Source organism: Hyaena hyaena, unplaced genomic scaffold, assembly GCF_003009895.1.
Source record: "Hyaena hyaena isolate Hyena2069 unplaced genomic scaffold, ASM300989v1 scaffold_110, whole genome shotgun sequence".
NCBI lineage: Eukaryota > Metazoa > Chordata > Mammalia > Carnivora > Hyaenidae > Hyaena > Hyaena hyaena.
The window spans coordinates 2,560,879-2,588,297 of NW_024080742.1; the positions used below are offsets into that span (position 1 = coordinate 2,560,879).

At 44.9% G+C, this 27,419-nt stretch overlaps 1 protein-coding gene across 4 annotated transcripts in view; it reads left to right on the forward strand.

The window, feature by feature from the left end:
- FBXO15 (F-box protein 15) overlaps positions 1-26,530 on the forward strand; it is a 48,461-nt gene extending 21,931 nt beyond the window's left edge. For all 4 annotated transcript variants that reach the window (XM_039236407.1, XM_039236410.1, XM_039236409.1 and 1 more), the window contains 2 exons: positions 19,901-20,025; positions 26,149-26,530. In XM_039236407.1, the coding sequence (XP_039092338.1) occupies positions 19,901-20,025; positions 26,149-26,415 (392 nt within the window). In that variant the 3' untranslated portion in view covers positions 26,416-26,530. The remainder of the gene's footprint in view (positions 1-19,900; positions 20,026-26,148) is intronic.
- The last annotated feature ends 889 nt before the right edge of the window (positions 26,531-27,419 follow it).

Consider the following 27,419-nt stretch of genomic DNA (forward strand, 5'->3'; position numbering starts at 1 on the left):
GGTAAACTTGCCCACAGGGCCAGTGTATCCCTTGCCCAGGATAAGAATGAGGAGAAACCACCCTTCTGTACGTACTGCGTCCATGATTATCATGGTTAGCCACCCTGAGACAGAGACTGGAATAGGCAGCGAAGGGAGGGGACCTCAGCCAACTGAAAGGGAAGAAGGAAGTTTGGTGTAAAGAGTTGTGTAGATTCAAGTTTGACATTTTTGGTAATAATATTTTACAGGGGACATTTTATACTCCATTTCTGAATATGGTGTTCCCCCAAATTGTTTCATCTAATAGATTTGACATCCATTACTAATCCCCTGCTTAAGTCCATTGCTTTTAGAGTTAGTGATTTTCTATTTATGTCAGTATTTCTGCATTTATTAGCTGAAGCTTTTGTAAAATACTTACCCACATCAACTAGTGAACTCCTGGAGTGGCAGGGTAAATGCTTTCATCCTTTCTCTTTTGACCACCAGTGTTCTGAGTGAGAAATTGATGTGTTCATTACCTCCTGTGGGTGGAAGTTATTTTGAGTGCACACTCTTTCTTTCTGTCTTTGTCGTTTAGTGACATTGTGGTTTCTTGGTTTCATATTTATTTAATAATTTATAGATAATTATAGACATTATTCTATTTGAGGCTAAAATTGTCTTTAGTTTGATCAGTGAGATCTACTTCAAGCTGGCTTCTGTGCCCTTTTGATACGCCTCCATTTAAGTCTTTGAGTCTTTGCTTTTTGACCCAGGACTTCTAGGTTTTTCTATGCTTATTAGAATTTTATTAAAAATATGTCACATGTATATCATGACCTGAGGTGAATTGACACCTTTGTTGTTGAATTGTCCTATCCAAGAATGTGGTGTGTTTTTCATTTTGTTCAAAAATACTTCTGTGTCTTTTAGGGTGTTTAAGAATTTTCTTTATACTAGTTTGCTCATTTCTTATTTAGATCTTTAGTATTTCATTTTGTTACTTCTCTCCCATTATATCTTCCAGTCGGTGTGTAATGTTTTGTGTGGCTTTGGTCTCAGGTCAATCCTGATCTCATAGAAAAAGTTGGGAAATATTTCTCCCTCTTGAATTTTTTGGAGGATTTTTCATAGAATTGGTAGTACTTCCTCCTTAAGCGGTTGGTGAAATTTACTCAGGAAGCCATGAAAGCCTGGAGTTTTCTTTGTGGGAATGTTTTTAACTACAGTTTCAGTTTCTTTTATGGACATAGGGTTACTTAGGTTATCGGTTTCTTCTTGTGTGAGCTTTGGTATTTTGTGTCTTTTAAGAAATTTGTCTAAATATTAATTGTGTTAAGACTGACCAGTGGGTTTAAGGGGATTATTTGGCCTGCTCCTTCTATTACAGATTTCTCCATGAATGTTTACCAAATGATGGAGACCTATATTCATGATTTTATTAGAGATTGCAAAAATAATGTTTCCCTAGTCCTACCATTCCTTCTATGTCTATTATCTAGAATTCGTCTATAAGGAAGAGTTTTCTCTCACCAACTATTTACTTAGCTGGAGTATAATTAGTACAGGTAAGGTAGGGTCCATGCTTGAGTCTTTCCCTTTATAGAATAGTGATTAATGCTCTAACAGTCTTCAAGATGACTTAGAGGGTTTTTTTTTTTTTTTTTTTTGGGTTGGGGGTAGTGTTATTGTGAACTCATGGAGTCTATTTTCAGTCATTATTCCTTTTATAATCATGATGATGTGCAAATTGGCCTGTCATTAGTCATCTTCTTCTGTGTTCTTTTGACGTGACTCTAGCCATCTTTGGTAGCTTGCTTGTGTTCTTACATGACAAGACACCTCAAGGTCATAGTACCTGTTTGTTGCACAGATATGGAATTATCCTTTTTCCCTAGGAGCTCTGGTTCCTTTTAGTTTCCACCACACTGTGGTATTTAGAAGCCAAAATCTGGATCCTGGAGATGCACCTTGCTCCCAGGTTATTAATCCTTTTAGGGTTTTCAGCAGGCAGGTCTAAGAAGTTTGTAGATTTTCTAATTGTAAAGAAATAAATCATGTATACATTTAAAGGTTTTAAGGATTTTAATTAGCTCCTTTGATTATTCTTGTATCTCTTTTCTCATGCTGAAAGTCTTTGTTCCAAACAACGTCAAAATAATTTTAAAAAATGTTGATACTGTTAACTAGTAATGAACCCACTGAATGTTCTTTTAATTAAGATTTTTTTGTTCTTTATGGGCTTAAGATAGATCATCCCAGAGGGTTAAATCACCTAAAGTAAGTATTCTCTGTGTGGCTATAATACCACGTAGACATAAAATAAGAATGATTTGTTTCAGTTGATTATTTTTCAGGATTGCTTTGCTTCTATTTTTATATTAAAAAATTTACAGCCCACATTTACATGGTTTACAGTTGAAACTATAAACCAAGGAAATTCAAAGAGGTTTACGGTTTACTTCTATCCTTATCCTTCATACTTGCTCGCTCCCTGTCTCCAAGGTGACCCTTCATATCAGCCTATAGCTTATTCCATAAATGCTCTTTTCTGAATATATATTGCTATATACTAATGTATTTATATTTCTTCCAGTTGTCTTAAAAGCGGCATACTATCATATAAGTTCCTTGCTTTTTTCCCATTAGTAATATATTCTGGAGATTACTCTTCAGAATGACAGAGAGATCTTTCTCACTGTCTCTTTTTACACCAGCTGTAGGTAGGTAGTTTGTTAACAGTTTCTTTCTGTGGTTTCTAGTCTTTGCTATTACAGGTAGTGGAATAATAAATGGCCTTGTTCACACATCCTTTTATGTTTTGCCAGCATATATTTGGAATATTTCCTTACGAATAGGACTGCTAGATTAGCAGGCAACCATACATATAATTTTGAAAGGCACTGACAAATACCCCTTTATGAGGGGTTATTTCTAAGTGAATAGGGATAGGCAGTTAATAAAATGTTTTATTACTAGGGATGTTTGTTCTAGGTTGTATTATGTGTTCATTTAAGGCATTTTGGTTAGGGAACTTTCTATTCCTAAATTAGTTGGATTTTTTAATTTAAATTGAGAATGGTTGTTAAATGTTGTCAAAGGCATGTTTGGGCAACTATTGATGATCATATGGTTCTGTCTCCTTTATGCTGTTAATGTAGCAAATTCCCTCAGTGTATCTTCTAATGGTAAACACCCCGACATAAGCTTCTCCTGTGGTGCCTGTGCCTATTTTTAAGCTCCTGGTTTCAGTTTTTTGGTATTTAGTCTTCTTCCATTTACACTCACAGATTAGAATATTTATAGTTTCATTTTTTAACATGTTTCTGATGTGCTTATAATGAGACTTTCTACTTTTCATTGAATCATTTTTTAGTATTTATATAATTTCCTAGACAATTACCTATTTAGGTTTGTTTTGATCTTTTTCAAGCTTCTTGAGTTGGCTGCTTAGGTTGTTTAATTTCCAGGGTTTCTACTTTTTCTTCGGTGTGCTTTCTGCTGTGCCCAGAATCTTGGAGTCTCTGAATCAGGAAGGAACTGAAAGGTGATCTCGGGCTTGAGTTTGTCCTGCAGCCTCTGACCTGGGCCCTGCCCCAGGAATAGCCCTCCCAGTTTTATGAAGGGGTGAAAATTCTGCCTTTCTTGTCTCTACTTCAGCCCTTCTAACTTTATTGTTATTTGAAATAGAGAATAAAATCTACTCTCTCTTTCTGGTATGTACTATTGAGGGTGCTACTAATGTGCCACATTCTGTACCCAGGGGACAAACCCTTGTGCCCTCTGGATGGTGGTAGTGGAGCACTTGATCTGTCTCTGTCTGGGGCGCCCCCCCTTATGTCCTCAAGTGCCCTCTCACTTCCTGCCTTTCTTATCTAACAGGATCTACACTCTCCTTGAGTGCCTACTGTATCCTCCAGGGATTAGGTCTGTTAGGTCCTATCTGTCTTAGGGGCGACCTTCAGAGGAGAGGACTCAGCGTCTCCTAGTTCTAAACAGCATAACCTTGATTAAGCTTTGCATGCATTCCTTATACCCCAGCTGTGCCCTTAATAAGGAAGACGGTGTGTAGAGAACACTTGTGAGGGCTCATGGCTCATGGGTTCTTGCTGCATGGTTTATATTTATATGAAAGATTCAATTACTCTTCATAGCGAGCTGGGGACTGGGGACTGGTTCCTTTCCTGTGCTTTTGGTGAGGTGGCCAGAGTGGCCGTGTAGGTCCATCCTCCAAGTCCCCGCAGCTCTTGCTAGGCCATGGTCTTACACCTGCATGGGCCAGTCTCCCGAGCACTGGTCTCAGACACTAGGCCATGCCCGGTACTTTTTCAGTGACATGCTTCTAGAATCTACATTGCTGTGCGTGTGACTCGTGTGTCTTTTCATTTATTATTATTATTTTTTAGTGTTTCATTTATTTCTGAGAGAGAGAGAGAGCATGGGCAGGGGAGAGTCAGAGAGAGAGGGAGAGAATCTGAAGCAGGCTCCAGGCTCTGAGCTGGCTGTCAGCACAGAGCCCAATGCGGGGCTTGAACCCGTGAACCGCGAGATCATGACCTGAGCAGAAGTTGGATGCTTAACCACTGAGCCACCCAGGCGCCCCTCGTGTGTCTTTTCAAAGTGTTGGCATCACAGGGGTGGTCAGGAAGGGCCCTTCGTGCAGACTGGCGGGAGCAGCCTTGAACCGCTTCCTCTTAATGCCTGTAACCTGCTGGGGAGGCCGGACGATTCGAATAAGATGCAAGAGACTGAGTGAAGCAAAGGAGGATGGGGAGCAGAGCTGTCCTCTGTTTTCACATGAAGACCAATTTCCCCCTGAAGGAGACCCCACTACGAAGATGCATTTCCTGTGCCTGTGGTTCTGTGACTGGGAACCGGCAGAGGGCGCTGTTGCCATCAGCGTCGCTCACAGTTGAGAAAAGTGTGAACTGGAATGTCCCCTGCGTTGTTTGAGAAACTCTCTTGTGGTACCATGCAGTATATTTAGTACATTCTGGCTGTGTCATTGCGGTTGGGGATGAAAGCACTTTGCCCCTGTTTTTTAAGAACACTGTCTCTCCCTATCAGGGATACAATGTTTGATCGTCGTGTCCCTAGCCTTGAGGTGGCTCTGTCCACTGTTTGTCATCAGTGAGACGGGACACCTGGCCTGATTCTAACGAGGCCATTTGTAGGGAGAGGCAGGAAGTAAAGGGGACAGGGCCGATTTGTTTATGTGAGTCATTCATCGACAAACAATTGTTGAAGCAGGAGATGTGCAGGGCACAGGGCGTAGGCATGTCAGACTCGGTGTCTTCCCTTCCCCCGTTAGGTACAGAGAAGCCTGCTGGGCCAGGTGACAGGCGCGAGCAGGGCGCTAGGGATTCGTGGAGAGTTTGAGGAAGGGCAGACCTGGAGGAGCTGGGGTTGCGGTGCAGGGACCAGTGCAATGTTGAGACAGGCTCGTGGGGAGTGGTCGAGACCAGTTGGCAGGGGTCATGGGGCAGTGGAAAGGCCCCGGCTTCAAAGATGACATAACGTGCAAACAGAGCCATCTTTAAATAAGAATTCTGAGGATGTACCAGTTTAGTCCACAAATTCACTGCACTTTTATTAAGAAATCCCAGTGGGAATTTATTCAGTTTACGAGGTTGAGTCTAAAATCCATCTAGATAAACACATGTGCATATGGGATGGGTGACAAAATTTTTGTGTTAAAATCTTAATTGTGAGCTAATCTGTTCTTGTCTGCATGTGACATATTGTATAGGCTATGGAAAATCAGCAAAACCCCTGTAGCCACCCCACAGTTTAAGAAATGGGCCATTACTAGTAACTTTGGAGCCACCTGCGTGTCCCTCTGCCGGTTCTGTGTATCGTGTTACCCACCATCCTGCGTATTAACTGTTCCTGTGCTTTCCTGTTTTTTTGGTAATTGAACTTCTTTGTGTTGTGAGCTGACACCGAGAAATACATAAAACAGGTTTTCATGAAGTAAACACCTTGTGTGATCGCCATCCAGGCCTTGGTTAGGTTTTGAAAATGGATAAAGGGACCAGCCTTTCCTGATGTTCAACACTCTAACCAAGAATGTACAGAATCTCTGGACGGGACAATCTTTTGTCAGATGATTCTTATCAATGTGGGACTTACAGCAAAGCAATTGCTAGCTGTCCGTGACATCCCCCTGTATCTGAGTGTATCTTCATCCTTTAGAGGATATGATCTGTTTCTTTGCAGTATTAGTATAGAAGGTGTTGTGTGGCATTGACTCTGCAGGGATTACGGGTGATCAGAGGTTTCATGCCATGTTTATCTTCAGATGGAACAAGCCCAGTGAAGTATCAGACTGGGCAGTGGCAAGCCAAAGCAAGACACCGCTTTGTTCTGTTTTCTTTGTCTCATGGACTTTTCTACAAGGTCCTTTGAATTTATCATCATCATCATCATCATCATCATCATCATTATAATATGTGGTGCTAAACACAGAGCAGACGACCCTGGTGAGTTCTTGGTGCCTGAAGTAGACCCCTGGCACACACAGGAGACAAGACCAGGCGGGAGTCGGCCCAGCGGGAGACCCTGGGGTGAGCACGCCCCGGGCCCACCGCAAGGCCCCTGTGCTGAGGCAGCCGTCCTCATCCACCTGAGGCCGTAACTGATGCCTCTTGGCTTTGGGCCCCAGCATTTGTCCGGGGCTGGTGGCGGGGGACTGAACTCCCAGGCTGGTGATGTACAAGCCCTGCTGTATTCTTCACCGTCCTCTGCCCTTTCAGATCAGAGCAGCCTCTATTCCCGTGTCCTCAGGGGGAGCCTGGGCCGCCATGTTGTAGGGCGCTGCTCAAGCTTCTAGACGCAATTTTCCCTCAGACTCTGTATGGACGGAGGGGGGGAGTTTCTGCCTCTAGCACCACCTCATAGTGAGTAAAAGGATCTGTGTCCTTTCTTGTTTCCTTAAAGGTTTGACTGCTTCCCCTTGGAACTTTGTCATATTCCTTGTCCACGGAACTGGGATGTTTTCTCTTTGTATTTTTATGTCTTCGGTCACTTTGACAAGTCAGGGCTGCATTAAGAGTGTTCTTGAAACGATCCTTAATATATCTGTTCAAAGAGAAGTTTGTGACCCCCAAACCTGCATATATTTGCTCCCTGTTTCCTTGTGTATTGTCACTAAAATCCAGCTAATTAATCGGCAGTTTAGGAGAAGAAACATTTTGTCACCCGAATTGGATTTATGAGAAGCAGGGTGGGAAGGATAAACAGGGAAGGAAATACCAGAGGAGGAGTTCCTGAATGAAATGTGAGTTGAGCTTGTAGAAGTGCCTCGTGTGTTTTTCTGTTTTTCTGAAGTCTGTGCTCTGTGCTTCTGGAAATGTGGGAGCACTGTTGGCACTGGGTCCCCAGGACCAACCCCAGGCTGAGTGATTTGCTAGGAGGACTCACAGGACTCAGGATGTGTAATTTCAATTTTCCAGATTTAGTATAGTGGAAGGCAGGGCACAGAGCAGAATCTTCAAAGGGGACAAGGCATGGGGGAAGCGCAGAGGAAGGCTGGGGAGTCACCGGGATGGGCTTGTTTTCTCCTGGAATGACTTGTGAAAACACTCCCAAATTGTGAAAGGTTGTCTACCCAAGGAGAAGCTCATTTACTTATTTACTTATTTATTTATTTGTTTTATAATGTTTTTATTTATTTTTGAGAGAGAGAGAGATAGCATGAGCAGGGGAGGGTCAGAGAGAGAGGGAGACACAGAATCAGAAGCAGACTCCAGGCTCTGAGCTGTCAGCACAGAGCCCGATGCGGGACTCGAACCCACTGACTGTGAGATCATGACCTGAGCTGAAGTCAGATGCTTAACCGACTGAGCCACCCTGGTGCCCCAGGAGAGGCTCATTTAAAGTCTCAGCGCCCAGGGTTGTTCTTGGGGGCTGGCCAGGCAGGCACCCTCTGCCTGGAGCTACCCCAGTTTCACATCCTTGGAGGGAGGGGGGGGGGTGTTCCGGCACTAAGCACGTTGTTGAAACAAACTGTTCAGATTGAGCCGGTTTTGTGCGTTAGGAAAGACGAGGTGGAGATGCTTCTCGAATCTGAGTACCCAGAGAGCCGTGGGCCAGCCCGCCAGCAGGCCTTCTGGAGAGTAGACAGCCCCAGGCCGCTGTGTTAACTCTGTTCCCCAGAACTGTCAGTGAGCCCTGTGATGGGAACGCGGGTGCCCACGGATGGAGCGGTCAGGAAATGGTCCCGCTGTGTTTTTGAAGTGTGAGTAGAGCTTGAGAAAGGGCATGTCAGCAATGCAAAGCAGGAAGGGACTGTAGTTTTTGATCTTTGTATCAAGCTAATTATTACCAATTTTCAGAAGCTGAAGGAAAAAGGTTTTGCCCAGTACAGCATGTTGTAACCTTTTTATTGGGATTGAGAGGGAAAGTGAGACAGAAGAAGCAAAGGGAAAGGATTCTTAAAGTAGGCTGCTTCTGTCCTCTCACTTGCAGAGTTGTTATAAAAATGTATTTAAAGACCAGTGTCTTTTTATTATAGGATTTGAAAATTCTGAACAATAAAAGTTTATAAACAAGCAAATAAAAGTCACCGAGGGCAACTATTGTTTCTATTTTGGTCCATTTTCAAATGCACAGCTGTATTTATATCTGTGTACCATTGCTCATCATGGTACGTGAGCAATGCCTTACCCTGCTCTTTCCCCTTACCATCACCATTTTCCCGTAGCACTAAATTGTTTTTGCAGATTCAATCTTGAAAAGTTGTGTGACCTTCCATTGTTTGGTTTTATCATGATTTATTGACCCAGTCTCCTAACGTGGGAGCATTTAGGTCTCCAGTGTTCATGATTGTAGCACTATTGTGACGAGCATTATTTTGAAGAATATTTGATGATTTGAGAAGTGAAAATGACATCTGATTATTTTAAATTTACCTGTGCCTTTGAATGTTAGCTTGAACGGGGCGCCTGGGTGGCTCAGTCAGTTGAGCATCAGACTTCGGCTCAGGTCATGATCTCGCGGTTCATGGGTTTGGGCCCCGCATCGGGCTCTTTGCTGACAGCTAGCTCAGAGCCTGGAGCCTGCTTCGGATTCTATGTCTCCCTCTCACACTGCCTCTCTCTCTCTCTCAGAAATTAATAAAAAACATTAAAAAAATGAATGTTAGCTTGACTGTTTAAACAAGCTGTTGAATACAGCAGAAGGTGGTGGTTATTGTAGTGGCCGCTGGGTAGGCTGGGTGAGGGGAGCTACCTCAGTGCTGTGTGTGGCTGTGGACAGTTATCATTGTCCTCGCTTGCAAAGGGTGGCCACGTCAGAACCTGCCTTCCAAGGCTCCTTGAGGGCCAGGGAGGTAATAAGGTCGCTTCCAGGATGCTTGGCATATGCTGCTGCTGCTGCTGTTTTTATATTTCTCTTCTAATTGAATTTCCATGGATCTCTGATTGCTTCTGTTGTTTCTATGACTTAAAGGAATTCTATTCATCGAAAATATTTTCTACATTTTGTCTTTTGCCTTTTAATTGAGTGTATGTCGCTTTTGGATCTCTCAAAGGTTTTTGATTGTATGTAATCCCATGCTTCCTTTTGATTAACATGAAATGTACAAAGCGTATGGATTCCCAAGCCCTTCCCTCTAAGGACGTTATCTCTGTTGAGAATCATTGCCCCTTCTGCTTGTATCCCCAGCAGGCAAGAAGACATTTCAAGCTTTACTTGTGTATTTTCTTTTTAAGTTTTTGTATTTATTTAAGTAATCTCTACCCCCAAAGTGGGGTTCAAACTCAGGACCCCGCGATGAAGAGTCACGTGCTCTTTGGATTGAGCCAGCCAGGGGCCCCTCTTGCATATTTGTTATGAAAGTATGTGTCCCTCCCCCAACATAAAATTTCTTTCTAATAACTTTTTATCTATATTTCTCCATTACTTTAATCCGTTTATTTTATTAGATGCATTTATTAATCACTTGGCCAGATTTTTAAAATATCTCATTTGGATTTTGATCAGATTTGCAATAAATGTGCATGTTAATTTGGAAGTCCTTGATCTCGTTTAGTCAGGGTTTCAGACTCTCTTTCTCCTTAAGTCTCTGTCATTGCCCTTGGGAGGAGAGTTCTCTGTGTGGACCCTGCACCATTCTCCACTCGCCGACGCTTCCTTTTCGTGTTGCCATAGTGAGTACATTCCTTTAGGTCATGTTTCTGTGATCCGTTAGCTCTAGCTCTATCCTACAAAGTTTCTGCAATATGTTCTTCATTAAAATACTGATTAAATAATGCACATTCATTACTTACTGTATAAAACACAGTAGAAAACATTGAGTGGGTGAAAAGAAGGTATGGGTTTCAGAAACATCTTTTTTTCCTCCAGAAAAGGTGGGTTTCAGCACTTCAGCAGCAGAACCTGATAAAGCCCAGATAACCTCTTTTTAAAGGAACTCTACTTGTAAAGCTTTAGTAGTTTGTTTCAGATACTTTTCATATATAGCATGTTATCTCATTTTTAAAGTTTTGATTCCAAAAATAAATGACTTGTTTTGTTCTCTGTGTTCCTTGATGCTAATTACTTTCTATGTTTCCAGGTCAGATTATTCTCTCTAAGCATTTTTCATAACTGGAAGGCATTAGAAATAGTACAGTCCTGGGGCGCCTGGGTGGCTTAGTCGGTTAAGCGTCCGACTTTCGCTTAGGTCATGATCTCGCGGTTCGTGGGTTCAAGCCCCGCGTCGGTCTCTGTGCTGACTGCCAGCTCGGAGCCTGGAGCCTGTTTCAGTCTGTAACTCCCTCTCTCTCTGACCCTCCCCTGTTCACGCTGTCTCTCTCTCTCCTAGAAATAAATAAAACATTTAAAAAAAAAAAAAAAGAAATAGTACAGTCCTGTCTGGATAGCGAATACCTATGAAAATTAGAACAAATAACTCTTTACAGCATCTTCCTCATTGTTGTTAGTGATCCACTATGAAAAATCAGCATTACAGGTTACTGTTCACAGCACAGGAGAGGCCAGATCTTTATACGTTTTATGTCAGAGCTCATCAAAAGTAGGTGCTACTCTACCTGGAAGCAAGACAGGCCGCATGATTTGTGGGACCCGGTGCAAAATGAAACTGCTGGGCTCCTCCTTAGAAATGTAAGTAAGGATTTCAAAATGGCAGCAGCAGAGCCCAGGGACGGCCCTTCCCATCTTCTCTTGCTGTTCTGGACTCTGACTCCTGTTTGAGATTTGACCTCTGATTTTGATTTGTCCCTTCTCTCTTGTGATTTGAATTTTTAAAATCATTTAAAAGGAAGGGTATGAGGTCTTTGTTTATATTTTCGTTTTCAAGGATATTACTTAGATAATTCACTGTGCTTTTTTTTTAATAGGTATTTATTAAGGCAATTGTGAAAAATAGAATCTCTTACTTAAAACAGGCCGTTTGAGGAAGGGAAGTCTAATAAGAAACATAAGTAATGGGTTTTCTAGTTTTTCCCCTGGTATGAATTTAGTCATCGTCAGAAACTTAGATCTTCAGGATGCTGAGCTGAGAGTCACTTCTCAGGTCACAAACATGTTACCATCCATGATTCCTGGGTTTTCTATAGACCTGTTGGGGTTTCTTCTGATTGCTTCTGGTTCTCTATGCCCTTCCCCGTGTCATCTTTCGGGGCACACAGCCTGGGTTACATGGACGTGGTCAGACCCCTCGAAGCCCCTTTCCTGTTGCCGTGTGGCCTCCTGCCTCCATAACTGAAACAATGTTCACCTTGATGTTGCTTCCCTGACTTGAAGGCTCCCTGGTTCTTTGGGGGGAAATCCCAAGTACATGTCCATTGGTGCTCTCAGACTTGACTTACCCCTTTTTGCTACTCAGACATCTTCTAACCAGCTCGTAAGTCCCCTTCATATTGCATAGAAGGGCTATTTAAGTATGACCACCGTCACCTTCCTGCTCTGTTCCTGGTTCTTGGGCTCGCTGCCTGCTGTGCTAAGAAGAATTGTCACCTTTGTGCTTCCCAATCTTCCTCTTTCATCTGCCATCACATTGTCACTATATTACAGTCTCTCTGTATTCTTGGGGTTTTTTTTCCCCCTGTTTCAGAGAAAAAGATGTCCCACTTCTTTCCAAAAAGTACATCCTGATTTCTCTTCCTAAATATATCTGCTCTTACTTGCTCCAGGCCCTCTATTTAGCCATTTGTCTCTTAGTATCATCTCAAATCTGTTTTCTCATCATCTTCTTCTTTTTCACTTATTAATATATTAGTATTTTCTGATTCAAAAATTATTTTAAAAGAACAAAAACACTCTGTACAAATAAAGCAGATATTGGTTGCAAGCTGTGGAAAACCTAACCTAAAGTTGGCTTAGGAGAAAGGATTCATGTTGTTGAAAAATCCAAGGGGACGTTTCATTTCAGACAGTTTGATGCAAGGGGTTATTGCCTGTCAGGGACACTGGATATGTCTAGACAGCCTGTCTGTCCATCTTCGTCACTCCGTTCTCAATCTTCTTACTTTGCTAGATTCTGAATTCCACTCTCCTTTCCAGGCAGCTCTGGCTAGCTCAAGAGCTCATGTCCAAGTCTGAGGTTCTCCTCCTCAGCACCCCTCCGTGGGAATCTCATCACATCTCCTCAACTCTGGTCGGCTTCCGAACTCATCCCTGACTCAGCCAAGTGCCAGGTGAATGGCAGGCTCCGTATCCAGGTCTGGCTGCTCCATCGGAGAGATTGGGGCTGAGCTGGGAGTGTGTCTCAGAGGAATATTAAAACATGCTTAGTGAGAGAAGCAGGACAGTTGTCGGAGAGCCCAAAACAAATATCTGTGCACCTTCCCCCTAAACATCTATGGAAGGACTAGCCCAGAAAAAATAGTTAATATTCAAATAGACTGGACTGATAGAGAATTGGTCCAATGGTATGGAAAATAGAACCAGGTGCTGTGAAAATAGCAGTCTGAATCTTTCTTTCTGTCAATAGAAAAAGCTATTTTCAAACATTATTGAATTAATGAGCAGCGAGCTTTTAAAGAGTCTGAGTACACACTTTATCCTGTTTTTAATCAAGGTTGTCATCACCAGTACCAGGGACAATACTCGCAGCAAATGTAGACTGTGAGGGTTCTTGTTGGCATGAAAGAAATAGAGACTGTGTGGCTCAAAAGATTTAGGAGATTTTACTGAAATTATCACACTCACCAGCTCTGGGCCTGGGAGGGAGATTGTTCTACAATTTTGAAAGTTTTACTCCTCCATCTCCTTCTAGCGCAGCTCTTCGTCATTTCACTCGGCGGCCTGTACAGCAAGTGAAACAGAGGGGAAAGTTCTGACCCTCAGCACATTCAGAGATCTCCTCTCCCTTCATAGTCCATGATCTACGTCTGCATTTAGCTACTTATATTTCATGGGTATGAAGGATTTGGAAAACAGCAGAGGTATCTGGAAACAATTAGCTGAGAAAAAAAGAGAAGCTGGGTGTTTGCCATGAGATTTATGTTTGATACCTAACAAGGAAAGGGGGGAAATACTAAGGATTTTTCTCACCTGAAGAGCGGGGTGCCTATTCTATTTGATCATTAGAGTCTAATGACTTTCTTGTCTTGTTATTACTTATTCCTTTGTAGCGTTGGTGTCTGTGCAGCTTTACATTGTTACTACTCGGTGGTGAATGTTTTGGGGTTTATAGGGTCTTCCTTCCTCTTTACCCAAGATTTACACACTCCCCTCAGAGTTACTCCCTGATGTTCAGATGTCTGGTCCATTTATTCAGGCTACTACGTTGGCCTCTCTGATGGCGCTGTAGGTGGGGCGCAGCTAACTTGGTTTCCGCCCATCTCGTTGTGTGTTTAGTGAGCCTGGGTTGTTCCAGCTGCAGGCAGTGTTAATCTGATTTAACCCCTTCCCTCTTGTTCCTGTTTGCCACAGGAAGACCAGCCAGCCAGTCTCTCTTGCCAACATTCTTTACTCTTCCTGCCTTTCCTGTGTTCTATTTATGGGGCAAAAAAATGAATTCTGATCAAAGCTGAGAAATGAGAAATGTTATTAGTAGTGCCATTAATCATGCCATAGGAGACATGACCTTTATTCCCAAAGACTGTAGGTTATTTTAGGAAACATCTAGCATGCAGGAACAATCCAGTATAATTAAATGTTCAGGTATATGTGAAGTGAGGGTAAGAAAAGGAAGAGATTAATGTAGGCTGAAAGGTGCTATTACCCATAGAGGTGAATGCTGAAGTTTTGAGGGATTAAGTCCCTATGGGAAGAAGAGGATCTGAGGACACAGGTGTGGCAGGCGCCCCCAGCGTTGCTGGTCGAGTGGGCAAAGAGCAGCTAGTTGCAGTAAGCAGAGGAAGCTTGATACACACGCTAACAGTTAGCCTTTGTTGAGTGTTTTCTACTTTTTTGTAAGTTTTTACTTTGATGTAACTTCCATCCTAGGAAAAATTACAAGAATTCTACAGGAACTCCCACATACGCTTTTCTGATTTTTTTCACCATAGGTTAGTATTTTTTCCTTGTTCTAGGACTTTATATCAGTGCGATCGTCCAGGATGTAGTCTTTTGTGTCCATCTTCTTTCTTTCAGCAAAATGTCTTTGGCTTTCATCTATACAATTGCAAGGAACTGATAGTCATTCTTATTTACTGATGAGTCGTGATATTCTGTTGAAAGAACAGGCCACACTTTGCTTACCTTTTTCCCATTCACAGACAGGGAATTAGGGTTGCTCTCTGTTTTGGGGCTATTACGAAGACAGCTGTTAGAGAATTCTTGTGAAAGTCTTTATTTGTGGGTGTAAGTTATTATTTCTCTTGGCAAAATACCTAGGACTGGAATTGTTGGGTCTTAGGGAGGATTTATGTATTAAAAATTGCCAGACATTTTTCTATGTGTAAGAAAATCTTATGTATAAGAAATTGCCAAAATATTTTTTTAGAGTGTTTGTACCATTTTAACCCCCACCAGCAGTGTACAGTATGCTTATATGGCTGTCCTGTATCCCACCAACATTTGATTTTATTAGTCTTTTAAGTTGTAGCCATTCCAGTGTGTGGGAGTAGGATCTGGACATCGTGGCTCTGATTTGTGTCTCCCTGATGGCCAGTAGCGGTGAGCGCCTTTTCGTGCGCCTCTTGGCCATTTTCATATCTTCTTTTTGAAGTGTCTGTTAATCCTTTCACCTTTTCAAAAATAAAGAGTTGTCTCTTTCTTCCCAAATTATAGGAGTTCTTTATGTATTCTGAATACCAGTCCTTAGGCAGATAAATGTTCGGCAGATATCTTTCCCCAGTCTGTGGCGTGCTTACTCATTGCCTTCAGCATATCTTAAAATTTTTGTTGATTAAGCTATAATTGGCATATAACATTGCATTACTTTCTGGTGTACAGCATAATGATTGCATATTTACACATTCTGAAATGACTGCAGTAATAAATCTAGTTAGCATACAGAAACTTTTAGGATTTACTCTTCTGGCAAGTTTTAACTATGCTCCCCCAATATTTGACTATCGTCTGTGTGCTGCACATTATACCCCACGGCCCCCTTATTTTATAACTGTAAGTCTGTGTCTTCACCTGCTTCACTCATTTCATCCACTCCTCCCCTCTGTCAACCACCATTCTGTTCTCTGTATTTATTTGTTTTGTTTTTCAGATTCCACATATAAGTGAAATCCGCATATTTATCTTTCTGTGTCTGGCTTATGTCCCTTAGCATAATGTCCTTTGGGTCCATCCATGTCATTGCAAATGAAGGGTTTCCTTCATTTTTATGGCCGAATATTCCATTTAGAGAGACAGAGAGAGAGGAGAAAATTACATATTTTATATGTGTATTACATATTTTTATCCATTCGTCTCTTGATAGACACTTAGGTTGTTTTCATGCCTCGGCTGTCGTAAATCATGCTGTAGTGAATATGGCAATGTGAAGATTTGTTGTTTTTTTTTGAGCTAGTGATTATATTTCCTTTGAACAGATATCCAGAAGTGGAATTGCTGGATAACATAGTAGTTTTTTAAAAACATTTTTGAGGAACATCTGTACCGTTTTCCATAGCGGAAAGGATGAATTAGTGTAGCTAATTGCCACCAACAGTGCGTGAGGGGTCTCCTTTCTCCACATCCTCATCAGTACTTGTTATTTCCTGGTTTATTTTGTTTTTTTTTTTCCTTCCTGAAAATAGCCATTCTGACAGGTGTGAGGAGATTCCTTACGGTGGTTTTGATTTGATTCTCTGGTGACGAGTGATGTCGAGCATCTTTCCATGTGTCTGTTGGACATCTGGAGGTCTTCTTTGGGAAAATGTCTACTCAGATTCTCTGCCCATTTTCAAATTGGATTTTCTTTTGATACTGAGTTTTATGAGTTCTTTATATAGTTTGCATGTTAGCCCCTTATTGCCCATATTATTTGTAGGTATTTTCTCACATTTGGTAGGTTGTCTTTTCACTTTGTTGATGGTTTCCTTTGCTGTGCAGAAGCTTTTTAGTTTGATGAGTCCCATTTGCTTATTTTTGCTTTTGTTGCCTTTGCTTTTGTAAAAAGTGAAAGATTTATATGATCTGAAGAGAAAGCAAAGTATGTTGTTACCTTTGCTTTTGGAGTCAGAGCCAAAAATGTATCACCAAGACCTATGTCAAGTAGCTTATGTTTTCTTCTAGGAGTTTCATGGTTTCTGATCTTACATTCAAGTCTTAATCTATTTTGAGTTAATTTTGTATCTGGTGTAAGATAGGGGTCCAGTTTCTTTTCTTTTATTTCTTTTCTTTTTTTTTTTTTTGCATGTGGCTGTCCAGTTTTCCCAACATCTTTTATTGAAGGGACCATCTTTTCCCCATGTATATTCTTGACTCTTAATGATATGCTTCAGTGACCAGAAGTTTCACATTTTGATGAAATCTAATTCATTAGGTTTTTAAAATTTTGCCTTTTTTTTTTTTTTTTTTTTTGGTCTTACAAACTTTTCCCACTCCAGGTTATAGAGGTATGCTTTCTTTCTTCATGTTGTATTATGGTTTTAACTTTTATATTTAGGTCTATGATCCATACCTAATTAATTTTTGTGTAAAGTATAAGGTAAAGGTTGAGGTTCATTCTGTTTTTCCATATGGACAAGAAGTTATTAGCACCATTTGGGAAAAGATTTTGTTTCTCATTAAATCATTTTGATGTCTTTGTCAGAGGTCAACTGCCAGTAAAATTATTGGTCTCTTTTTGGACCCTTCTGTTCTGTTCTGTTGATCTACTTGTGTGTCTTGATTGCTGCACTTCTATAATAAGTCTTGGAGTCAACTTTTTTCTTCTTCTTAAGATTGTGGGGCTATTTTATGTCCGTAGTATCTTCATGTGAATTTTAGAAGCAGCTTGTTAAATTTTATTATTTATTTTTCTACGTTGATTCTTTATAAATTATTAATTAAAATGCTTGCTGGGCTTATAATTAGGATTGCTTTGACTCTGTAGATCATTTGGGTAAATGAACGTCTCAATAATTACTGAGTCTTGCAATCCACATACATGGTACATATCTTCTGTCTCCTCGGCCATAGGTTCGACTCTTTAGACAGGGTATTATTGTTGATATAGTGCATGTAAGGCGCTTAGCACATTTAGGCTGGGATATATAATAATCTACCCTTTTAATGTTAATATATATTATTAGTTCCATTAGTCTTCACAAAGCCTTATAAAGTACTTTCTATGTGTGTTCTTATTTTACTCAGATTAGAGCTTGACCACAGTTACACAGCTAGTAAACAGCTGGGCAAGGTTTGGAATGAGGCCTTTATGACTCTAGAAGCCATGCTTATACCTGAAGGTCATTGGAAGCCAAGGGTAGTGAGACTTGAATTTAATTTATCTGCATTTTGGAGATGGTCTTATGTTTTGGTAGGTTAGAGTTGGAGTTTCTAACAACAGAGTTTATTCTGAATGATTTAAGCAACAGAGGAACTCGCTAAGGGTACAGAGAAGGAACCCCGGGCACTCATGACCTTGTTATAGAAGGCTGGGGAGGGGAGGAAGTAGGGGGGATGGGGGCCCTAGATGGAGGACTTCCCACACATTTGGAGGAGGAGCCGTAAGTGCTTCCCCAGCATGTGTTGTCTCCTAGTTTGTAAATTTTTCTCTTTTGGCGGTAATATGAAAGCAAAACTTCATGAGAATTTTAATCTACATTATAAATTCTTGGCTAATATTTAAGCAAATGGGTGATTAGGTTCCCCCTTTTGTATATGTTTTAATCTATTATAAGATAGACTCTAGACACATAACAGTGTTTGAGTCATGTCTGCACTTATGAGTGGTATGACCTTGGGCGAGGTTCTGTTAACCTGCGTGTAGTTCTCACCTGGGAATTCAGAACACGACAATACCTAATTCATAGTGGTTTGGAACGATATCTTAAGCTACTGTACATAAAGTACTTAACATAATGCTTGGTGTATAGTAAGTACTCAAAAATATTACTATTTTACAGATATAGGCACTTGCCGAGCATATAGAGAGCTGTGACCTTTCAAGATACTGCAGATGTTAAAGTTGTTCTAAAGTGGGCGAACACTTGGTAATAAAATGCCAGTGGCCCTTGCTGCCACAGAGATTTCGTGTATATTAGCTTAGACAATTGCCATTGAGCTGTTATTGGCTGCTGTACTTCGGGGTCCATTTTCTGCAGTGTCCTGAGGACAAGCCACACAGAAAATGAACTGCCGGCCTTGTGTGCGCGTTGTCTGACTGCCAGCACACATGCCAGCCGCTCGGGAGGTCCCTTTCCATTTCGCACATGGCTGTGCAGTAACATAGAGCAGAGTGGGGCCGCATCTGGTCTGCTCCCCGTGTCATTACCGCATCTCCTCTGAGGCTCCGCTGCCCACACGTCTCCCCCCTGCTTGCGTGGAGCCCTGCCGAGGTGACCGCAGCGCCCTTGCCTGGCAAGGGTCAGTGTCCCCTCCTGCACCTGGGGAGACGGGAGGATGCTGCACAGTTTTTGCTAATGGCTGAGTAGCGGAGGGGACAGGGCAGGGGGCTGTGGGACAGACTTCTTCTGTCCTTGCTACGGAAGGGCTCCCCACACCCTCCTGCAGGGCTGGGGAGCTCTGTTCCAAGGGTATGTGTCACCCAGAGTGCATCGCCGTGTTGCCCAGGGGGCCACCAGCTACGCAAACGTGACAACGCGGTCCAGAGCACTGGGGGCAGTGCTTCTGTCCTCTGCGATAACCCACCTATAACCCACCTAGAGCCGCTCCCCTCCACTCTTCCTCTCTGCCCCAGGACCCGCCTTGTACCCCGTGCAGGTCTCTCAAGAAAGCTTACAGGCCGTGAAGGAACGATCATGTCGTTCTGTGCAGTGGTCCTTCTCTGGGGACATGCACGAGCCTGCGGAGCCGTCGTCACGGATGCCCAGTGGGCCGGGGGTTCCTGAGCAAGGGCCTGGGAGGGTGGGAGAGCGTCCGAGAGCGAGGGCCTGGGAGAGCCCTGACCGCGGCCAGGCTGCTCTTAGCGTCTCGCTCGTCTGAGGAGGCCAGGCCTCTGCCCTGCGCTGTTGTGTGTGTCAGGACGCCTGTGTGCGCTCGGCTCAGCTCCGTGTCTTGTCTGTGCCCCCCCCCCCCGCCCGCTGCCCTCCTGGCTCCCCCATGGTCAATGTCCTTTCTGGGCTGCTCTGGCCCGCGCTGTCAGCTCCACAGCCCTCCTTTACTGTTCGTAGTACTGTTGGCAAAACCAAATCAGAAGGACCCCTGTCTCCTTAGCAGCCCCCTGCCGGTGACAGGTGGACATCCAGGTGCACCCCAGGCGTCTCCTCGACTCACCCTCGAGATCAAGTTTTCAGACTATGGGCCACCGGCCTGAGGCCACATGCCCGAGCCTGGTCCTTAGCCCAATGAGGCCTTCTTTATGAGACAGCCTGCCTGCAGAGTCCCGACTTGTCCTGCATGGGCGCATCGTAATTATAAAACTCTTAAATCTTTTCAGGGTATGTTGAAGATGGATATGTGAAGATTGTTGTTATAAGTTTTAAAAATAACACAGAACACCTACCTCTTATTGGAAAAGTTGGCCTCTCTTGGAGAACTGATATTTTCAATGGCTGTATAAAGGTAATTTGTTGTTTTATTTTCTTCATGTACCTGGTTTCTGTATAATAAAATAAGTCTGTTGGATATCTATGATGCTGCTTTTAAAGTCCTAGTTTGACTGTTCTGATGTCTGAAGATCTGTGCGCTTTCTCTTAGGCACTGACAGTTGATGCATTCAGTAGGCGCCTGTTCAGTGCCTTCTGTTTTTCGTTGAGTGCGTGGAAGCAAGAGTGGTAGGTAGCTTGCAACATTCTTGCACCCCTGCCCCCCCTTTGAAGCCCCTCTGTCTGTCTTGTGGAGAACTAGTGGTGCTGTTCGTTGGACCAGGCATGTAGCATTTACTCAACATCTTAAATGCTTGTAAACCAAGTTACAAGATATTTCCGTGAATACCCTTCCTTGAACAGTGACACCAATTGATGCCTCATCAGAAGTTAGCCACATGGATAGCAGAGTTTATTTAGTGGTTGGGAGTCGGGACGGACGAAAGAGGAGGAGGTGGCAGAGGAGGGTGAGAACCCGTGTAACTTAGTTTTGTTCTCTTTTGTGATCGTGTGCCCACAGCCGTCCCTGGTTCTCATTGTTCGCCATCTTTATTTTGTGGGATGAATAGGATTTTCATATTCCAGGTGAGCGGTGGGATCTGTCTCCAGTAACATGGCTTTATTCTGCTGTACAAGTTAGGACAATTACCAATAATGGCTGAGACCAAGAACAGTATTATCACTGAGCATTAAAAGCAGTTAATTATTAGGGGCGCCTGGGTGGCTTCGTCAGTTAAGCATCTGACTTTGGCTCAGGTCATGATCTCACAGTTTACGGGTTCAAGCCCTGCGTCAGACTCTTTGCTGACAGCTCAGAGCCTGGAGCCTGTTTCAGATTCTGTGTCTCCCTCTCTCTCTGACCCTCCCCCACTCACATTCTGTCTCTGTCTCTGTTTTTCTCTCTCTCAAAAATAAATAAACATTAAAAAATATTAAAAAGCAGTTAATTATCAGTAAGTGTTATCTCTTGAGTCACTTGCTATTTGATACAATGAACTGCTTTATTAATCCTATTTATTTGTAAACAACTATGTAAGCTTTGGTAAAGATTGTTTTTATGATGTACAAAAAGAGTGTTGTTTCATATTTTTAGAGCACAGACCTGGATTTTTTTTTAATGGGTTTATTTAGATGAGTCTTATAAAAATATGTACTATAATCAAATATTAAAGTCAGAGTAGAACTTGAAGTCCAAGAAAGGCAGAATATAGATATGAAAGACTTACAGTGTCCATGTGATTATAAAAATGATATGGTTTGTTCTGTGTTTAGCTCAGTTTGCTGGTGTTTGGAGCCAGATGAGAGCATCTTTAGCTCAGTGTGGGGGAAGGGAAGTGTAGTAGTTATCCAGAGGCACAAAGCTTCGTCCCAGCTCTTATCATCATACAGTGTCCAGTGGGACTTCACGTAGGCACACTAACCCACGTGGACGGCCATCCTAAGGAACATTCTAGCCACAAATGCAGGGACAGGTTTTTTACAGCTGGTCTTCCAGATGCTGAAGATGTCGCTTCAGAATGAGCTCCAGGCAGTAGTTCTTTTGGTTACCAGACCGACGTGACTCGGGCATGCATGTTTCTAGCAAACTGGCTTGTTCTGAAAACAGGATTCCGGGTCCTTGCAGTCGGGCACGGACTGCAGGCCCCTTGCACAAGTGTCCCTGCAGCCCCTGCTCTCCGGTGGGCCTTGGGAGAAGGTGGAGAGGGGCCCAGGGCTGTGGCCTCTCCCTCTGGCCTGCAGCTGGGTGCGGTCGACTTGCATTTTGCTATTCCTCATTTGGGGTTTGGTGTTAAGACTGAGACATCCTGGGAGTCCCTAAGGAAGAGGCGTTGCGGTGAGTGAGGTCCCGTCCCTCGCGTTGGCCGCACAGATGGGGACTTTCCCTTCAGGTGTCCGGTCCGCGTAACTGTGCACCACCTGTGACACACACTTAGGAGAGTGCTCTGGAGGACTGAGAAACGGCTCACAGGCAAGGGTAAACCGTGAAAAAGTTTCTTACATATGCATAGATATTAAACACCAACAAACACACCCTCTGCTTGTTGTGGAAATTGTAGAAACAGCCTTCCGGACGGAGCCTCCTGACACCGTCACTCAGCATGCTGCCAGAGCACAGGTCAGTGAGAAAGTGTCACCCGAGACAGTGATTCTGGACACGGGACAGAAACAACCAGGGTCATGATGATGACAGATGGAGGAACTGCTTGTTGCCCTGTGTTGTTCGATGTGGTGTGTGGTCACGAATGGGGCCGCTGAGGTCCTTCTGGTTTGTGGTTCCCAGGAGAATCTTCCTCAGAGGAGCACAGTGTGTGGGGGCCGCTGGCTGACACGGAGGCCGTTTGACCCAGACGTGTCTGTAGCTTGAGTGCCTGGAGCCTAACGACAGCAACTCACTATTTTATATGGTGGATTACTCAACATTAAAAATTTAAAACAAATCATGTTATAAGCTGACCAACTATTTCTTTCTTTAATGTTTGTTTATTTTGAGAGAGAGAGAGCGAGCAGGAGCAGGAGAGGGGCGGAGAGAGGGAGAGAGGGAATCCCAAGCAGGCTCTGGGCTGACACCCCGATGCAGGGCTTGATCCCATGAACCCTGGGATCGTGCCCTGGGCTGAAATCAAGAGTCGGACGCTCAGCCGACGGAGCCACCCAGGCGCCCCTCTTCTTCTTCATTAAAGTCGGGTCATGCTCACAGACACGTTCAGAGTCGCCCGCAGTGGCTGACGTCGGTCCCGAGGCCCGACGGGACCGCGGCCCGGTCCCCGGCCGCCGCGCTGTCTCTCAGGCCCGCTGTGAGCGGCCAGCGTGGGGGCCCTGCTTCCGCCTTCAGCCTGACTCGGTGACGTTCGGAGTGAAACCTCCCCCGCCCGCCTTCTCTCAGCGCCTCTCAGAAGGGCCGGCGGCGGCTTTTCTTCTGTCTGTTCCTTCACTTTATCCTTCCGTCGCCTTGGCGTTTCTAATGTTTTATTGCCGCTTCTAATCCGTATGGACTCGCCATCCATTGTAACTCAAGCTAGATCGTTTGGCAGAACCGTGGTTGAGGGGCGTCACAGGCTCGTGTGTGCTGATGGCTGTGCCCCCGCCCGCAGGAGGCCTTGGCCGGGGTGCTGGGGGTGCCGCAGTGGCTGGGCGGCTGCGGGGGACGGGCACCGGGGAGAGCCTGACTCCCCATACCGGGCCTCAGCCTCCGACTCTGCAGAGCTCCTTGACAAAGGGGGTGCAGGGAGCGAGAACGGACTTACCTGCAGGGAAGGCGGGTTCTGCCTCCTGCGCGGGCGTGTGCGTTCTAGAAGTTCATGCTGAGGGAGACAGATTGGGACAGGGTCATTGGAAGCACAGTCCCCCGGAGGAGACAGGCAGAATGTAGAGGAGGGTGTGGGGAGGCTCTAAACCCCCCCTCCACTCCCCTGCCCCCTGCCAAGGGCAGCAGTGGTCTGTAACGGAGAAGGAGCCGCTTCCTGGGATGGAGGGGGAGGCTGTCTGTCCAGCTGGAACTGAACTTCCCCAGTGTGACCAGCGGCCTGCAGGGAGTGGCCCGGGGCCCGACCAGGCAGGCAGCAGCAGGAGGGGCGCAAAGGCGGGCTGGGAGGCTCACGGACGGCCTCACAGTCCACGTCCCGCTTGTGTCCCGCGAGGCTGCTGGCGGGTTTTCTGTGCCACCAGGAGCCAGGTGTCCCGGGTGCTAGGTGTCCATAGGACGTGGGGGAGTTGGACAGGGCTGGGCCCTTACAACCGGGAGGCCTTCGGGACGTAGCTCACAAGTCTGTCTGGCGGCCGAGGGGCCGAAAGCACCGAAGCAGAGAGTGAGCTGTTTGCTGCGGGGTGTGGGGCTCCCGAGTGGCATCCTTGTCACAGGGTCCTCGTACCTCTTGCCCCTTGCTCCCTGATTTCCTTCTCCACCTTCCTCGGAATGTTGGGGCAGCCCCGCGTGTCGCCTTTTCCTCCATGGCCTCCTCCTTACTCGTGGTTGTAGCCACCATCTCTGTGCTGCTGGATTTTAGTGAGATTTTAAGTAACAAAACTGAGAAACCAGTAGTTAGTTGGCATGGTGAAGGGCGATGGCGGAAAGGAAGGCTTGGGGCCGCGTGACCACCTGACCAGGTGTAGGAGCTCGGACACTGACATGACAGAGCTCCCTTCATCCAATGGCCACACTGGTAGCTGCTTATTCCAGAAGGGCTCCGGCCGCCTGAGCACGGACAGAGGCACATCCTTGCTCTCAGGTTCTCGGGCTTTGGTTCTCGGGCTCAGCCCACGAGCTGCAGCGTGGAGTGGCCTTCCCCCCGGTCTGTGAGCTGTGGTCCCTGCCCTGCTGGAAGCAGAGGGTGTGCCCGCGCCAGCTGCTGTGTGCTGCTCCGGGAGCTCAGAAGGCATCGGGAGCGCGCGTGGCCCAGTCTTGGCTCCTCAGGCTGCCTCCGAGGGCCGCCCTCACCTCCCGTGGGAAGGGCCTTTCGGCTCCACTCCGCTCGCTCTCTTCGCCGTCGGGGGCTGGGGACACCTCGCACTGGCTCCTCCTTCACTAAGGTGGCAACCACGTCACCTCGGCCACTTAACTGGAACGTCTCATTTTTTTCAACTTTTGCGATGTTTATGTTTCTTTCTCTGTGATAAACATTTTTTCAGTTAGGATTCTTTGACATGATCATACTGAGGTCCAAATGGTCAGTGCTGCTGGCCACATTATTGTGCACAGATCTCTGGAAGCAGTGTTTACGCTGACATCTATAAGTTCTTTATGTGTATCTCTCTGTGTAGATACCTATAATATCCGTGTGATGTAATTAGACTGATATCAGTGTTCGGTTTATGCTGATATTTAAGAGTAAACACTTAAATTCCAATAGAGCACTAACACAGGGCCTAGGTCATGGCAAATAATGACCCATATCTAAAAAGGTAAATGTTAGAAGATTTTAGCCTTACTATTACTTCATAGTTTTTTGAGAAAAACAATTCTTAAGGACTAAATAAAATAATATATGTCAACTGCTTGGCTTAGTGTCCGGTAAGTAGAACACGGGGAGCTAACATTATATGGTCACATTCGTAGTAGTGTTATTCACAAGAGCAAAGCCAAACCAGGTGTCCATCAGCACATGGATGGAAACACAAACTGTGCTGTGCTGTGTCCATTCTGTGGAGTATCGTCCCCCCTTTCAAAGGAAGGAAATTCCAGCACCTGCTGTAGCACGGAGGAAGCTAGAGGCATTGTGTTAAGTGCAGTAAGCCAGACACAAAGGTCCACCACCGGAGGATTCCACTTAAGTGACGTACCGAGGGTGCTCAGGTCCACGGAGACGTGGCGTATGCGGTGGCTCCCGGGGCCGGGGGGCCAGCTGTTAATGGCTGCAGAGTGTCGGTTTTGCACGCAGCAGGGGCCGGAGCCAGAGGGTGGGGGCGGCTGCAGGCAGCCTGAGTGTGCCTCATGGGGTGCGCTCTGCTCGATGGCGGCTGATGGGAGAGTTGTGTCGCATATGCACTACCACGGTTAAGGACACGTTTACAACGATAGCTCGTTAGTAATCATGCTCAGTACCTCCCCCTGACCCCAGTCCCCGCGTGGCACTTCAGACGCGGCATGTCTGAGACAGACACGTTTCGTCTCCCCGGACCCCGCGCTTCTGCAGCAGCAGGGGTGAGAGCGGGAGGTTGGCGCTCCCTGTCCCCAACCCTCACCTCCAGAAGGCAGATTCCGCTCAGCGAGTCCGTCTCCCCTTTCCCGGGGTTACTGCCCCCTCTTCGCTGCTGCGTAAGGACCCCCAGCACCCTGTGAGCGCTCGCTGCTCCCACCCCCGTGTATCGCTCTGTCGTTCGTTGGACACGTGTGGTGGAGGTGATGAGGGACGGAGCTGACCCGCCACCGCCCTCTTGGCACCACCCCCTGGCCCCCCCCATGTGCTCCCCGCCCTTCATGTTCTTGGTGTGCGCTCTGCCTCCCGTCATTCTGTTCTCTTTTCTCGTCTCCAGCCTTCCCTCCCACTCCGTCCCGCACGACACGGCTTCGTTTTTACGTCCGTGCGTAGTAATCAGACCTGGAAAGCAGGTCTAATGGGCCGTCTTACCCTTACACTTACGAACGTTTGTGTTTCTTTTGTAGACTTGTTCTATAATGGACATAACTCTTTTGGACGAATATGGGAAACCGTTTTGGTGTTTCAGTTCTCCGGTTTGTTTGAGGCCTTTGGGGCCCTTGGACGGCCCCAACTTCTTGGGACAGACTTACTATGTTGACTATGCGGACACAGAAGGAAAAGTGCACATGGAGCTGGTGTGGATCAAGGAGACGGAAGAGTACTTCATCGTCAGCCTGGCCCTCTACCTGAGGGTAGCAAAAATAAACCAGTGGTTTGGGACGGCGCACTGAGTGTTGGCAGCAGGTGGCAAATCAGTGTTGCTGTTTGTTTATTTTGGACTAAGCAGTTTTGTTCTTGTTGGGAGTTGAAATAAAGTAGTAGTCTGTTTCATGCCTTTTAATTTCACATTAGAAAATGTGATTCCTGGGTCATTTTGAAGCTAATATTTAGAGGACTAAGTTAAATTTTAAAAACGTGAAAACACATCCCAATGAAAATTCATATAAAATAAGAAAAGCGATATTTGCGTCTCTTCTGTGCATACAATTAAAAAGACAAGAAATTCTGCTTATGCATGTGATCGTGTAATCACTGTGTGTGTGTGTATGTGTGTGTGTGAGAGATCATTGCTCATGTGTATGTGTGCATGTGTGATTACTCTGTGTGTATACGTGCATGTGTGATCACTCTTTGTGCATGTGATCACTGTGCATATATGTGTGTGATCATTGTGTGTGTGTGCATGTATGTGATCACTGCACATGTGTATGTTTGTGCTGTGTGATCACTCAGTCTGTGCATGTGTGATCACTATGCATAGATGTGTGCATGTGTGATCATTGTGTGTGTGATCACTGTGTGTGTGTGATCATTGTGTGCATGTATGTGATCCCTGCACGTGTGTATGTGTACACATGTGTGATCACTATGTGTGTGTGATCACTGTGCATATGTGTGTGCGTGTGTGATCATTGTGTGTGTATGTGTGCATGTGTGATCACTGGGTGTGGGTGTTTGTGTTGTGTAGATAGGATTTTTTTCCTTATTGGCTAGAACCCCAAATGAGAAAATGAATATAAATATGGACTTCATTAAAATTAGAAAGAGCTATATTCCTGGCATTCAGCAGCCACATTAGTACTTGATGAAACAAAGTAAAATACCTACTGCAAAGGGAAAGACGTATCTAAAATCATCCGGAGAAACTGTTGCTGCTTAAAAGAGCAAAGTATGATACAAACACAGTGACAATGCCCCCCGCCTCCCCCCACCCCCAATGTTCGTGGAGTCCAGG